This window comes from Mya arenaria, chromosome 2 (assembly GCF_026914265.1).
Source record: "Mya arenaria isolate MELC-2E11 chromosome 2, ASM2691426v1".
Classification (NCBI taxonomy): Eukaryota; Metazoa; Mollusca; class Bivalvia; order Myida; family Myidae; genus Mya; species Mya arenaria.
In genome coordinates, this window is record NC_069123.1 from 47863962 (window position 1) to 47875970 (window position 12009).

The 12009-nt window shown below is 35.8% G+C and overlaps 3 protein-coding genes across 3 annotated transcripts; 2 read left to right on the forward strand and 1 right to left on the reverse strand.

Annotated features, from left to right (window-relative positions):
* Positions 1-1479: 1479 nt before the first annotated feature.
* Positions 1480-4055, forward strand: LOC128215284 (uncharacterized). Its single transcript, XM_052921992.1, has 3 exons — positions 1480-1896; positions 2237-2400; positions 2874-4055. The coding sequence occupies exons 1-3, from the start codon at positions 1480-1482 to the stop codon at positions 4036-4038; spliced, it is 1746 nt and encodes a 581-aa protein (XP_052777952.1). The 3' UTR covers positions 4039-4055.
* Positions 4056-5608: 1553 nt separating this feature from the next.
* On the reverse strand, positions 5609-7762 carry LOC128242599 (uncharacterized). The gene is made up of 3 exons (XM_052959821.1): positions 7442-7762; positions 7012-7208; positions 5609-6793 (listed from the first exon to the last, which is right to left on the reverse strand). The coding sequence occupies exons 1-3, from the start codon at positions 7754-7756 to the stop codon at positions 5740-5742; spliced, it is 1566 nt and encodes a 521-aa protein (XP_052815781.1). The 5' UTR covers positions 7757-7762; the 3' UTR covers positions 5609-5739.
* A 200-nt stretch (positions 7763-7962) lies between these two features.
* Positions 7963-10537, forward strand: LOC128215295 (uncharacterized). The gene is made up of 3 exons (XM_052922000.1): positions 7963-8379; positions 8720-8883; positions 9356-10537. The coding sequence occupies exons 1-3, from the start codon at positions 7963-7965 to the stop codon at positions 10518-10520; spliced, it is 1746 nt and encodes a 581-aa protein (XP_052777960.1). The 3' UTR covers positions 10521-10537.
* Positions 10538-12009: the final 1472 nt, after the last annotated feature.

Genomic DNA, 12009 nt, shown 5'->3' on the forward strand with positions numbered 1-12009 from the left:
AATTATATTACTTAATTGATAAGTACAGATTGATGTTGCACGGTTGTAGATAGTATTAATGAGTTCAGATACAAAGAAACCGTGCTTAAAATCGTCTACATATAAATATATAGCCTTATTTCCTCAATTTTCTGGAGATGAACAATGCATCAAAAATAAATTCATTACTTGCCAACCTTAAACGAAGTTTTATTGTTGCAGTCTTGTTTTGTCTTCGCCGGCACTCCCTGTACACGTTCCATCAAAAATGATGAAGCACTGAACGGAATTTAGTACCACAGGGAGGTTACCGACGCCCACAACAAACATTTCATGCTGTTTTGAGAAGCTGTTTTAAATATTGTCATTTATTTTCAAATAATAAAAACAGTCGCGTATATTGGGAATTTATAAAAGAGAAATTATTAAAAGTACTGTCTAATTGAATATATGCTCATAATACTTTTATTTACTAGGTGTTTTTTTTTATCCCTTTCCCGAAAACTATTGACAAGGATATCATGTCCTCTATATGCTTCACCGGAAGTCGGTACATGGGCAGTAAGTAGAGCAGTATATGTATGGCTTGATACAAGAAACAAGATACATGTGTTTAACATCAGCTCAATGAGCTATTTTTCGATAGTTTGTCGCGTAACGTTCAATACGTGTAATAAAAACACATTCAAATAACCTTTGTTTTTATAAAGAACAACATCAAAGTTGAAAAAATCTTAAATGGTAGCCGTTGCCTAGAGTTACTTGTTGGGGGAAAAGTTGTATTGAATATACGAAAATAAACAACTAATGTTGTCAATATTGTTTATGGAACAGTGAGCTATACTGTATGGTTAATGAAACTCCAGATGGTGCTTCGTATTATTTAATCGATTGTATCATGAAAAAGAGAAGAATCAAGATGATATCTGACATAACCATTCTATTTTTAACAGACAGAATCATATTTGCAATGCAGATTACGACTGTGATTATCCGCCGATATTTGAGGAAAACGATATGTTGTTGTTCAGGAAAAGTCGGAGCGTATAAGTGAGCAGTTATTTCTCAACGTTCACCCCATTTCCTTCCACTTCATTTAATATTTATCGTCTGATGGATTAAAGTGAGGAAATCTGGCAGTCACAACTGTTTCAAAATAACGTCTGGTTTTACCGCGCCTCTATTCCATAATTCTAATTCATTTTTGACCATTGTGCATTCGGTTCATTGTTTTACGTACAGATATAATATTATAATACTGTCCCCTATCCAACATCAATATTTTATATATGTTTCTTTTTACCTGTTATACACGTCAAAGAACAAATACGATAATGCGTTTCCCCGTTAAACGTCTAAAGGACTCAAAGGGGGCACATCTTCAGGTTTACAAAACATGTCATACTTCAGACAATTGTCCTTTCCGATAACTTGGTTACTTCCCCTGATTTCTAAGGGAGGCTACTCCATTTCCTACTTCCGGGGAATACATTTTGCAAGATGGCCGACGTAGACAATGAGATCACTGGGGCGTGTATGAATAACAATGAGTTGACACCATTTAAGGTCGTCGATTTGAAAAGATACCTTGCGAACCGGAAATTGAATGTATCAGGTCTTAAATGCGAATTGATTGAGAGGATAAAAGGCGCATATAGACTTTCTATAACTGACAAACGCGTGCTGGAGGAGAGAGATCGGGAAGAAAGAGAGAGAAGAGCAACCGAACGCTTTATCCTCCCATGTGGCGAGGGTCTTCCACCGCCATCAACACTGAAGGCATGGAAGTCCACTATTGATCTGTTTCCTGCTGTAGAGGAAAAGGATATATACAACTACATTGTACTGAAAAGAGACTCGAAACGTCAATTGAAGGCGAGGACTTATTATGTGGACGGACATGTACAGAAAGTTGAGGTATGTCAAATAGTGAGTTTATAATAAGTCTGAGGCTGTTTTTTCTGCCATGTTTACTTCATCTAGTTATATAATTAGCTCAAGGGGACTATTTTGACTTGGACATAAAAATAATTTGGTGTGAAAAATGTACTCAACATTTTTATGTAGGCGGGGCTAGCCACAATTAAGGGGGGTGTGGTGGATGCAAGCACATGTATGTGTCGAACCACACTGACTATATACTTATCTTAATTTTAAAAAAAATAATGTATTTTGTACAATTTTCATATGTTCTATGATGTATGTTGTTTATTTATTGTCATTTAAATTAAAATATTATTTATAATTTATTCTTCAGGTCCATCTCATAAGCGAAGAGTGCAGCCACTGTTATGTTCAAGCTTCCGTGCTGCCATCATTTCCAACTGCAGACAAAAGAAAGTCACCAGAGTACCAACCCTGGATCCTTCTGTCGAAAGTGACTGGCTGCATACACTCCGCGTTCTGCAACTGTCCAGCTGGGTAAGTTGAATTAATTTGTGATAAATCAAAGTCTCTGATCTGCATTGATGAAAGGTGTCAAACCCACACACGCTAGGCTATTTTGTCAGTATTATCAAATACTTAAACTTGGGGCATTCTTCAAACTATTTCATATCTTCTTATCAAACTTGGTACACTTGTTACAAGAGACAAAAAAGCACATGTTATAACTGTCATAATTTTGGCTTTCATGGTTAGCTGAGTTTTGCTATTTTTTTTCTGAATGAAAGAACAGGCGAGCTTATGTATTGATTCAATGAACTCCCTTCACCGTGTTGGTGTTTACTTATGGCACTGTTTGTGTTTTGTATGTTCATGGCCTACCAGGAAATACTAAGTGTAAAATACTGTGTATTCACCTCCATTTTCAAACTTTAATGTTTTGGAATATACATGTAAGTATAACAAGTAAAAAGGCACACATGTAAATGAATTTTTTTATTTTCATCTAGTGAAGGTGAATGCTGCAACCATATTGGTGCCCTGCTGTATGGACTTGAAGACCTGACGCGTAAAAAAACCCTTGCTCCAACATCCAAACCCTGTGCCTGGAACAACTTCAGCATGCTGTCTGCACCACGGAAACGTAAGCTGTCGCCTAGGAAATCTGAAGATCTTATGTTCTCAAAGAAGAAACTGTACAACGTGTCAGTACGTAAAGTTTCTGTAAACAAAAACCATGAACTGAACTCTATCAATGGATGCACTGTTAACATTGACAGATTTAGGCAGAAACTGGTTGGTTCGAAGTTGAATGTAGGCTGGTTAAAAAACTTTGAAATTGAAACAACTGAAAATGAACCAGATCTCCCTGTGTTACATTCTGTGCCATTCAACTACCATGATAGTGTAAACTTGAGGGACAGTTCTAGTAAGACAGTGTTTTTGGATCATTTTGACTCTTTGAAGCAAAGCGCTGAAGAAATTCAATTAACTGAAATCTTAACAAGGGGCCAAAAAAGTGGGAAATGGCAAGAGGCCAGAAAAGAACGCCTAACAGCTTCAAACTTTGGCAGCATCTGTCGTAGGAAAGAATCAACTGAACCTGACGGACTCCTGCGGCAGATGTTGTATTCCAATTTCACAAGCAAGTACACAGAATATGGAATTAAACATGAGAAGGCTGCAAAGAGAATGTATGCGAAAGCAATGCAAACTGACCACAAAGGACTAGCAGTTAAAGACAGTGGTCTAGTTGTATGTGCCGACAGACCCTACCTTGGTGCCAGTCCAGATGGGCTTGTGTTCTGTTCACATTGTACAGAAAGTGTTGGTCTGGTTGAGATTAAGTGTCCTGCCTCTAAGAAATGGAGGATGCAAACGCCTGAGGAATGCTGTGAAGACAATGATTTTTTTTGTCAGTTAGAGAATGGCAAGGTGTTACTCAAGGAAACACACAAATATTACTACCAGGTCCAAGGGCAGATGGGAATCACCGGGAGGAAATGGTGTGATTTTGTAGTTTGGACATGTGTAGGTCTTTCTATACAGAGAATTGCATTTTGTGAATCATTTTGGCTGAAAATGTTGTGTCAACTTGACAGATTTTGCCTTGAATCATACATTCCTGAACTGTACGCACAACGTGTTAAAAGGGGAATGAGTCTGTTCAATTGATTTGTACATCGTCTAGTTATGTGTTGTTTATACATGTACATTTGAATGATCAATAATGGCAATTTATGTGAATATCTTGTTTGCTTTCAGTTATTTTCATAACTATATTCAAAATGAAACTCCAAAATGACTGTATTGTTACTATAATTTGAAACCATGAATAAAAAAGTTGTAAATCTAAATTTTGGGCAGTATTTTGAAAGTATGTGTACTTTTGTCAACATATTGTGATTATGCGATGCTGTAAATCTACTTTAATTATTTCCTTGTTTTATGTTTGACCTTTTCTACTTTTCCTTTCCATTTATCTAGTTTTCAGGGATGTATTTCTGAGCTTAATAAATGGACATATGTTTAACCTTTCAAGTGTGTTATTATTGCATTTTGTGTGCAGGATAGTGATAGCGTTTATATTGCCATTGTTTAAAGAAGTAGCTGAGTTTTACTCTAAAACAATTGAAGATGTTCAATTGAATATTGGTTTGCATGTAGCTACTGCACGGCCCATAACTCAAGACTGTCGAGTTGTTCTCCTTTTCTGACTTGCTAATTAAAAACAACAAATGAGTGTTACTTTCTTATGTTTGCAGGGTGCAAAACTTAAAGGGGCTATACACCGTGTGATGAAATATCGAAAAAAAAAAGAAACTTGTCAAAAACTGACATAAACTTGGTATCAATGTGTACAATGCATTGAAACTAACTAACTGAAGTACCACATACCGTAGTATACAATTAATTTATTTTCGCATTATTTTTTCCATATTTCTCCATTAATTTTTTTTTACTGGGTATGTATACCTAGTAGAATTCATTCTTATGCGTGATTTGCTAGTTGATGATATCATGGGATATAACCAAGTAAGGTATATTAGCTTAAGCATTCATATGGTTTCGGATAAGCCTTCGTAGCAAAGTGGATACAACACTGGACAGCTATTTTGGTGACACTAGTTCAATCCATAGCTCAATTTTCTTTTACATTTTGGTATTTCTTTACCATTATCATATCAGAAGAGTAAAACATTTTATTAAATAATTTGTCCTGAGATTTGTTACAGAAAAAAACTTTATTGGTGCCAATCTGGTGTACAGTCCCTTTAAACATTGGGACATATTTAGCATGGGGCTAGTTTTTTTAATCTAATGTATCTTAAAGTTAACATTTGTCGGGCATTTCAGTTTGATCTATGGCACTCTTGCCTATTCTTATTTCCACTTAGTTCAATTATGAAACTGATATGAAAATGGTTCATACTGAAAAATCCTTTAAGCAATTCAATACTAATGATTTGAAGTACGTGGTAGATCAATTACACATGGCAAATAAAAAAAAACTCATTTCAGAGCCAAACTTAATAAGTGATCTTTGACTTTTATTCTTAGAAATGTTACAAATAATAAAACCACAAAATACAAAGCAGATGTTTCACAAACAAAAAATTATATCAATAAATTGATCAGTTAATGCATACATGTTTCAAATCAAATCTTGAAATCCATTCACATGAGCATATTTCCTTATCCATTTTTGTCAAACCTGAATCAAATGTGTAATCTCATATGTTATCATATAACTTGCTCGAAAAAATGATTTTAAAACAAAATTGTAATTTCATTGTTCTAGTTAGAAGTATACAAGTTTTTATCCCTAAATCTAATGCTTGATATATACAAACGCTTTCATTGACACATGAGTTATTATTGAACAAGTGGTGGCCATAGATTTGTCAAATATGTGCATATTTTGAACACTTTAGAAATTCTCCTTGACTGTGTTATAGGAATATTGCCATGCAATATTCGAAAGTTCTTGATTCTCTCCATTTGCCTTTCAACATGTATTCGTAAACTTGCAATATCTTTTGTAAGGAGAACCTCACGTTTAGAGAATTGTTTTCCTTTCTGTTTAAATGGTGGAATAATGAGATGAATGCCTCTTGGAGTAGTAAGGTCTGTAATAGTGAAACCCTTATCAACCATTATGGCGTCTCCTTCTTCAAGCAAGTCCAAGAGTCCACATTTTTCTGTGAGTTTCTTGTCACTGGTACAGCCCACCCAACAGTCAGAAACAAAAGTTACAACACCATTTGGGCTTATACCCACCAAAATCTTATGAGTCATGTGAGACTTGTAATCACTGTACATTAAACTTTTCAAAGAAAGAGAACTGGATGTTTCACTGTAAATTTCAGTGCAGTCGATAATAATTCTAGTGTTAGAATATTTCTCTTTAAATTGTTCAGGCATGTTATTTTTCACTACCTCACGAGATGGCCATTGAACAAGAAAGGATAATTGTACATGTAAATAGTTGATCCATCTTTCAACAATGTCACTACATTGTGAAGTGGATATGCAAAACCTAGTACCTAGATCTTCAAATAACAGACCTAGACGTAGGCGCATCAGCACCATGAAAAATTCATCCAGAACACTTAGAGTTCTTGGCCGTCCTCCATCTGAATCTTTATAGTTAAGTTTCCGCCTTGATGTCCGCACTTCAGCTTCATCCTTGATTTCATCAAACAAAGCTTCAAACACAACTCGATTAGGGATTCCGGTGTAAAAACTGACCAAATCGTCATTGTATTTTACGTCATCATATGTGAGCATAGGTAGCTGACATTGTACACCAAAGTCTCTAGTAGAATGTTCTGTTTGTGAACTGAAGTCTGCTGTTTTTCCCAGGAAACTTTCTTCAGTTTGTACTTCCATCACTGCACAGTTGTTCTCAGTCTGTGTGTCACAACATCTGAAACATATACAAATTGATCATGTACCCATTTACCACATCTTACATGTACAGTCTGGTAACCCTAACCAAATGTTTGTTTTTTTGGCCTTAAACATTTACAAACACTTAAATTTTCCTATTTTTGTTAAAGAATGAAGAAAAATGATCAGAAGTAATTAACTTATCAGATCGATTTCATAGCACAAGAAGCAATATATATATATATTGAACAATACCTAAAGGACTGATTCTGTGGCTGTAGTACTGGTCCCATGCAGTAATCATGCAGGTGGACAGAGGTATCAATGGCATGCCCGGAAGGGGATACAAATGACAGTTGTGGCTGTATACTATCATCATTTGACAGTTCTAGGTCTAAATCGTCATTGACCGTATCACCATCATTATCATCACCTACGTCTTCATCAAGGAGCTGAAATTGCAAATGAAACTGTATAAGATAAATGTTTTAGTACAAAATCTGCCAGGCTATATGGTACACATTTTTCCAGGCTGTATTTGAAAACAATTCTTTAATCATTTCTTAAATTACAAAATTTACAAATAAGTGCTGTGACATTGTTTTTAAGCACCGTTGATATAACATAATTCATTTTGAGGTGCATGTAAGGAAGAACTTAAACTAATATAAGAAATAAAAAATACCGTTGGCTGGAAGGTTTTGGTAGCACCAGTCTCAGTTGGAAACATAGATGGAAGTGTATGCTGGAATGAAGGTCCTCTGAAGCCAACAAAATGCTCACTACACAATCGTCTGTGTTCATTCCACTGGAACGATCTCATGACCGTTTTACATCGCTGCACCCACACACGTTTTAAACGTTTGTTCTGAGGAAAACGGTGCAATGACACTTTTCTCCCATCAATAACCTTTCCTCTGTAAATTCCTTTACAAATACAACAGTACTTAGGGGTTTTCCTGCCCGTTTTCTTTATTAGTTTTGAATCTTTACTTTCCATTTTCACTTGTTGCTGTTTACTTCCTGGTTTGTGTAGTCCCCGGAAGTAAATTTCCGCTTTTTGCGCATGCCCACTTGAAGAGTATTCAGGGAAAGATAATCGAGTTATCGGAAAGGACAATTGTCCTTTCCGATAACTTGGTTACTTCCCCTGATTTCTAAGGGAGGCTACTCCATTTCCTACTTCCGGGGAATACATTTTGCAAGATGGCCGACGTAGACAATGAGATCACTGGGGCGTGTATGAATAACAATGAGTTGACACCATTTAAGGTCGTCGATTTGAAAAGATACCTTGCGAACCGGAAATTGAATGTATCAGGTCTTAAATGCGAATTGATTGAGAGGATAAAAGGCGCATATAGACTTTCTATAACTGACAAACGCGTGCTGGAGGAGAGAGATCGGGAAGAAAGAGAGAGAAGAGCAACCGAACGCTTTATCCTCCCATGTGGCGAGGGTCTTCCACCGCCATCAACACTGAAGGCATGGAAGTCCACTATTGATCTGTTTCCTGCTGTAGAGGAAAAGGATATATACAACTACATTGTACTGAAAAGAGACTCGAAACGTCAATTGAAGGCGAGGACTTATTATGTGGACGGACATGTACAGAAAGTTGAGGTATGTCAAATAGTGAGTTTATAATAAGTCTGAGGCTGTTTTTTCTGCCATGTTTACTTCATCTAGTTATATAATTAGCTCAAGGGGACTATTTTGACTTGGACATAAAAATAATTTGGTGTGAAAAATGTACTCAACATTTTTATGTAGGCGGGGCTAGCCACAATTAAGGGGGGTGTGGTGGATGCAAGCACATGTATGTGTCGAACCACACTGACTATATACTTATCTTAATTTTAAAAAAAATAATGTATTTTGTACAATTTTCATATGTTCTATGATGTATGTTGTTTATTTATTGTCATTTAAATTAAAATATTATTTATAATTTATTCTTCAGGTCCATCTCATAAGCGAAGAGTGCAGCCACTGTTATGTTCAAGCTTCCGTGCTGCCATCATTTCCAACTGCAGACAAAAGAAAGTCACCAGAGTACCAACCCTGGATCCTTCTGTCGAAAGTGACTGGCTGCATACACTCCGCGTTCTGCAACTGTCCAGCTGGGTAAGTTGAATTAATTTGTGATAAATCAAAGTCTCTGATCTGCATTGATGAAAGGTGTCAAACCCACACACGCTAGGCTATTTTGTCAGTATTATCAAATACTTAAACTTGGGGCATTCTTCAAACTATTTCATATCTTCTTATCAAACTTGGTACACTTGTTACAAGAGACAAAAAAGCACATGTTATAACTGTCATAATTTTGGCTTTCATGGTTAGCTGAGTTTTGCTATTTTTTTCTGAATGAAAGAACAGGCGAGCTTATGTATTGATTCAATGAACTCCCTTCACCGTGTTGGTGTTTACTTATGGCACTGTTTGTGTTTTGTATGTTCATGGCCTACCAGGAAATACTAAGTGTAAAATACTGTGTATTCACCTCCATTTTCAAACTTTAATGTTTTGGAATATACATGTAAGTATAACAAGTAAAAAGGCACACATGTAAATGAATTTTTTTATTTTCATCTAGTGAAGGTGAATGCTGCAACCATATTGGTGCCCTGCTGTATGGACTTGAAGACCTGACGCGTAAAAAAACCCTTGCTCCAACATCCAAACCCTGTGCCTGGAACAACTTCAGCATGCTGTCTGCACCACGGAAACGTAAGCTGTCGCCTAGGAAATCTGAAGATCTTATGTTCTCAAAGAAGAAACTGTACAACGTGTCAGTACGTAAAGTTTCTGTAAACAAAAACCATGAACTGAACTCTATCAATGGATGCACTGTTAACATTGACAGATTTAGGCAGAAACTGGTTGGTTCGAAGTTGAATGTAGGCTGGTTAAAAAACTTTGAAATTGAAACAACTGAAAATGAACCAGATCTCCCTGTGTTACATTCTGTGCCATTCAACTACCATGATAGTGTAAACTTGAGGGACAGTTCTAGTAAGACAGTGTTTTTGGATCATTTTGACTCTTTGAAGCAAAGCGCTGAAGAAATTCAATTAACTGAAATCTTAACAAGGGGCCAAAAAAGTGGGAAATGGCAAGAGGCCAGAAAAGAACGCCTAACAGCTTCAAACTTTGGCAGCATCTGTCGTAGGAAAGAATCAACTGAACCTGACGGACTCCTGCGGCAGATGTTGTATTCCAATTTCACAAGCAAGTACACAGAATATGGAATTAAACATGAGAAGGCTGCAAAGAGAATGTATGCGAAAGCAATGCAAACTGACCACAAAGGACTAGCAGTTAAAGACAGTGGTCTAGTTGTATGTGCCGACAGACCCTACCTTGGTGCCAGTCCAGATGGGCTTGTGTTCTGTTCACATTGTACAGAAAGTGTTGGTCTGGTTGAGATTAAGTGTCCTGCCTCTAAGAAATGGAGGATGCAAACGCCTGAGGAATGCTGTGAAGACAATGATTTTTTTTGTCAGTTAGAGAATGGCAAGGTGTTACTCAAGGAAACACACAAATATTACTACCAGGTCCAAGGGCAGATGGGAATCACCGGGAGGAAATGGTGTGATTTTGTAGTTTGGACATGTGTAGGTCTTTCTATACAGAGAATTGCATTTTGTGAATCATTTTGGCTGAAAATGTTGTGTCAACTTGACAGATTTTGCCTTGAATCATACATTCCTGAACTGTACGCACAACGTGTTAAAAGGGGAATGAGTCTGTTCAATTGATTTGTACATCGTCTAGTTATGTGTTGTTTATACATGTACATTTGAATGATCAATAATGGCAATTTATGTGAATATCTTGTTTGCTTTCAGTTATTTTCATAACTATATTCAAAATGAAACTCCAAAATGACTGTATTGTTACTATAATTTGAAACCATGAATAAAAAAGTTGTAAATCTAAATTTTGGGCAGTATTTTGAAAGTATGTGTACTTTTGTCAACATATTGTGATTATGCGATGCTGTAAATCTACTTTAATTATTTCCTTGTTTTATGTTTGACCTTTTCTACTTTTCCTTTCCATTTATCTAGTTTTCAGGGATGTATTTCTGAGCTTAATAAATGGACATATGTTTAACCTTTCAAGTGTGTTATTATTGCATTTTGTGTGCAGGATAGTGATAGCGTTTATATTGCCATTGTTTAAAGAAGTAGCTGAGTTTTACTCTAAAACAATTGAAGATGTTCAATTGAATATTGGTTTGCATGTAGCTACTGCACGGCCCATAACTCAAGACTGTCGAGTTGTTCTCCTTTTCTGACTTGCTAATTAAAAACAACAAATGAGTGTTACTTTCTTATGTTTGCAGGGTGCAAAACTTAAAGGGGCTATACACCGTGTGATGAAATATCGAAAAAAAAAAGAAACTTGTCAAAAACTGACATAAACTTGGTATCAATGTGTACAATGCATTGAAACTAACTAACTGAAGTACCACATACCGTAGTATACAATTAATTTATTTTCGCATTATTTTTTCCATATTTCTCCATTAATTTTTTTTTACTGGGTATGTATACCTAGTAGAATTCATTCTTATGCGTGATTTGCTAGTTGATGATATCATGGGATATAACCAAGTAAGGTATATTAGCTTAAGCATTCATATGGTTTCGGATAAGCCTTCGTAGCAAAGTGGATACAACACTGGACAGCTATTTTGGTGACACTAGTTCAATCCATAGCTCAATTTTCTTTTACATTTTGGTATTTCTTTACCATTATCATATCAGAAGAGTAAAACATTTTATTAAATAATTTGTCCTGAGATTTGTTACAGAAAAAAACTTTATTGGTGCCAATCTGGTGTACAGTCCCTTTAAACATTGGGACATATTTAGCATGGGGCTAGTTTTTTTAATCTAATGTATCTTAAAGTTAACATTTGTCGGGCATTTCAGTTTGATCTATGGCACTCTTGCCTATTCTTATTTCCACTTAGTTCAATTATGAAACTGATATGAAAATGGTTCATACTGAAAAATCCTTTAAGCAATTCAATACTAATGATTTGAAGTACGTGGTAGATCAATTACACATGGCAAATAAAAAAAAACTCATTTCAGAGCCAAACTTAATAAGTGATCTTTGACTTTTATTCTTAGAAATGTTACAAATAATAAAACCACAAAATACAAAGCAGATGTTTCACAAACAAAAAATTATATCAATAAATTGATCAGTTAATGCATACATGTTTCAAATCAA

Bases quoted from the DNA above. Each gene is read 5' to 3' on its own strand.
- LOC128215284 (XM_052921992.1), top strand. From the start codon at position 1,480: ATGGCCGACGTAGACAATGAGATCACTGGGGCGTGTATGAATAACAAT. The intron at 1,897-2,236 runs GTATGTCAAATA...TTTATTCTTCAG, and splicing joins GACATGTACAGAAAGTTGAG to GTCCATCTCATAAGCGAAGA. The intron at 2,401-2,873 runs GTAAGTTGAATT...ATTTTCATCTAG, and splicing joins TTCTGCAACTGTCCAGCTGG to TGAAGGTGAATGCTGCAACC.
- LOC128215295 (XM_052922000.1), top strand. From the start codon at position 7,963: ATGGCCGACGTAGACAATGAGATCACTGGGGCGTGTATGAATAACAAT. The intron at 8,380-8,719 runs GTATGTCAAATA...TTTATTCTTCAG, and splicing joins GACATGTACAGAAAGTTGAG to GTCCATCTCATAAGCGAAGA. The intron at 8,884-9,355 runs GTAAGTTGAATT...ATTTTCATCTAG, and splicing joins TTCTGCAACTGTCCAGCTGG to TGAAGGTGAATGCTGCAACC.
- LOC128242599 (XM_052959821.1), bottom strand. From the start codon at position 7,756: ATGGAAAGTAAAGATTCAAAACTAATAAAGAAAACGGGCAGGAAAACC. The intron at 7,209-7,441 runs GTATTTTTTATT...TTGCAATTTCAG, and splicing joins CCAAAACCTTCCAGCCAACG to CTCCTTGATGAAGACGTAGG. The intron at 6,794-7,011 runs GTATTGTTCAAT...TATATGTTTCAG, and splicing joins CCACAGAATCAGTCCTTTAG to ATGTTGTGACACACAGACTG.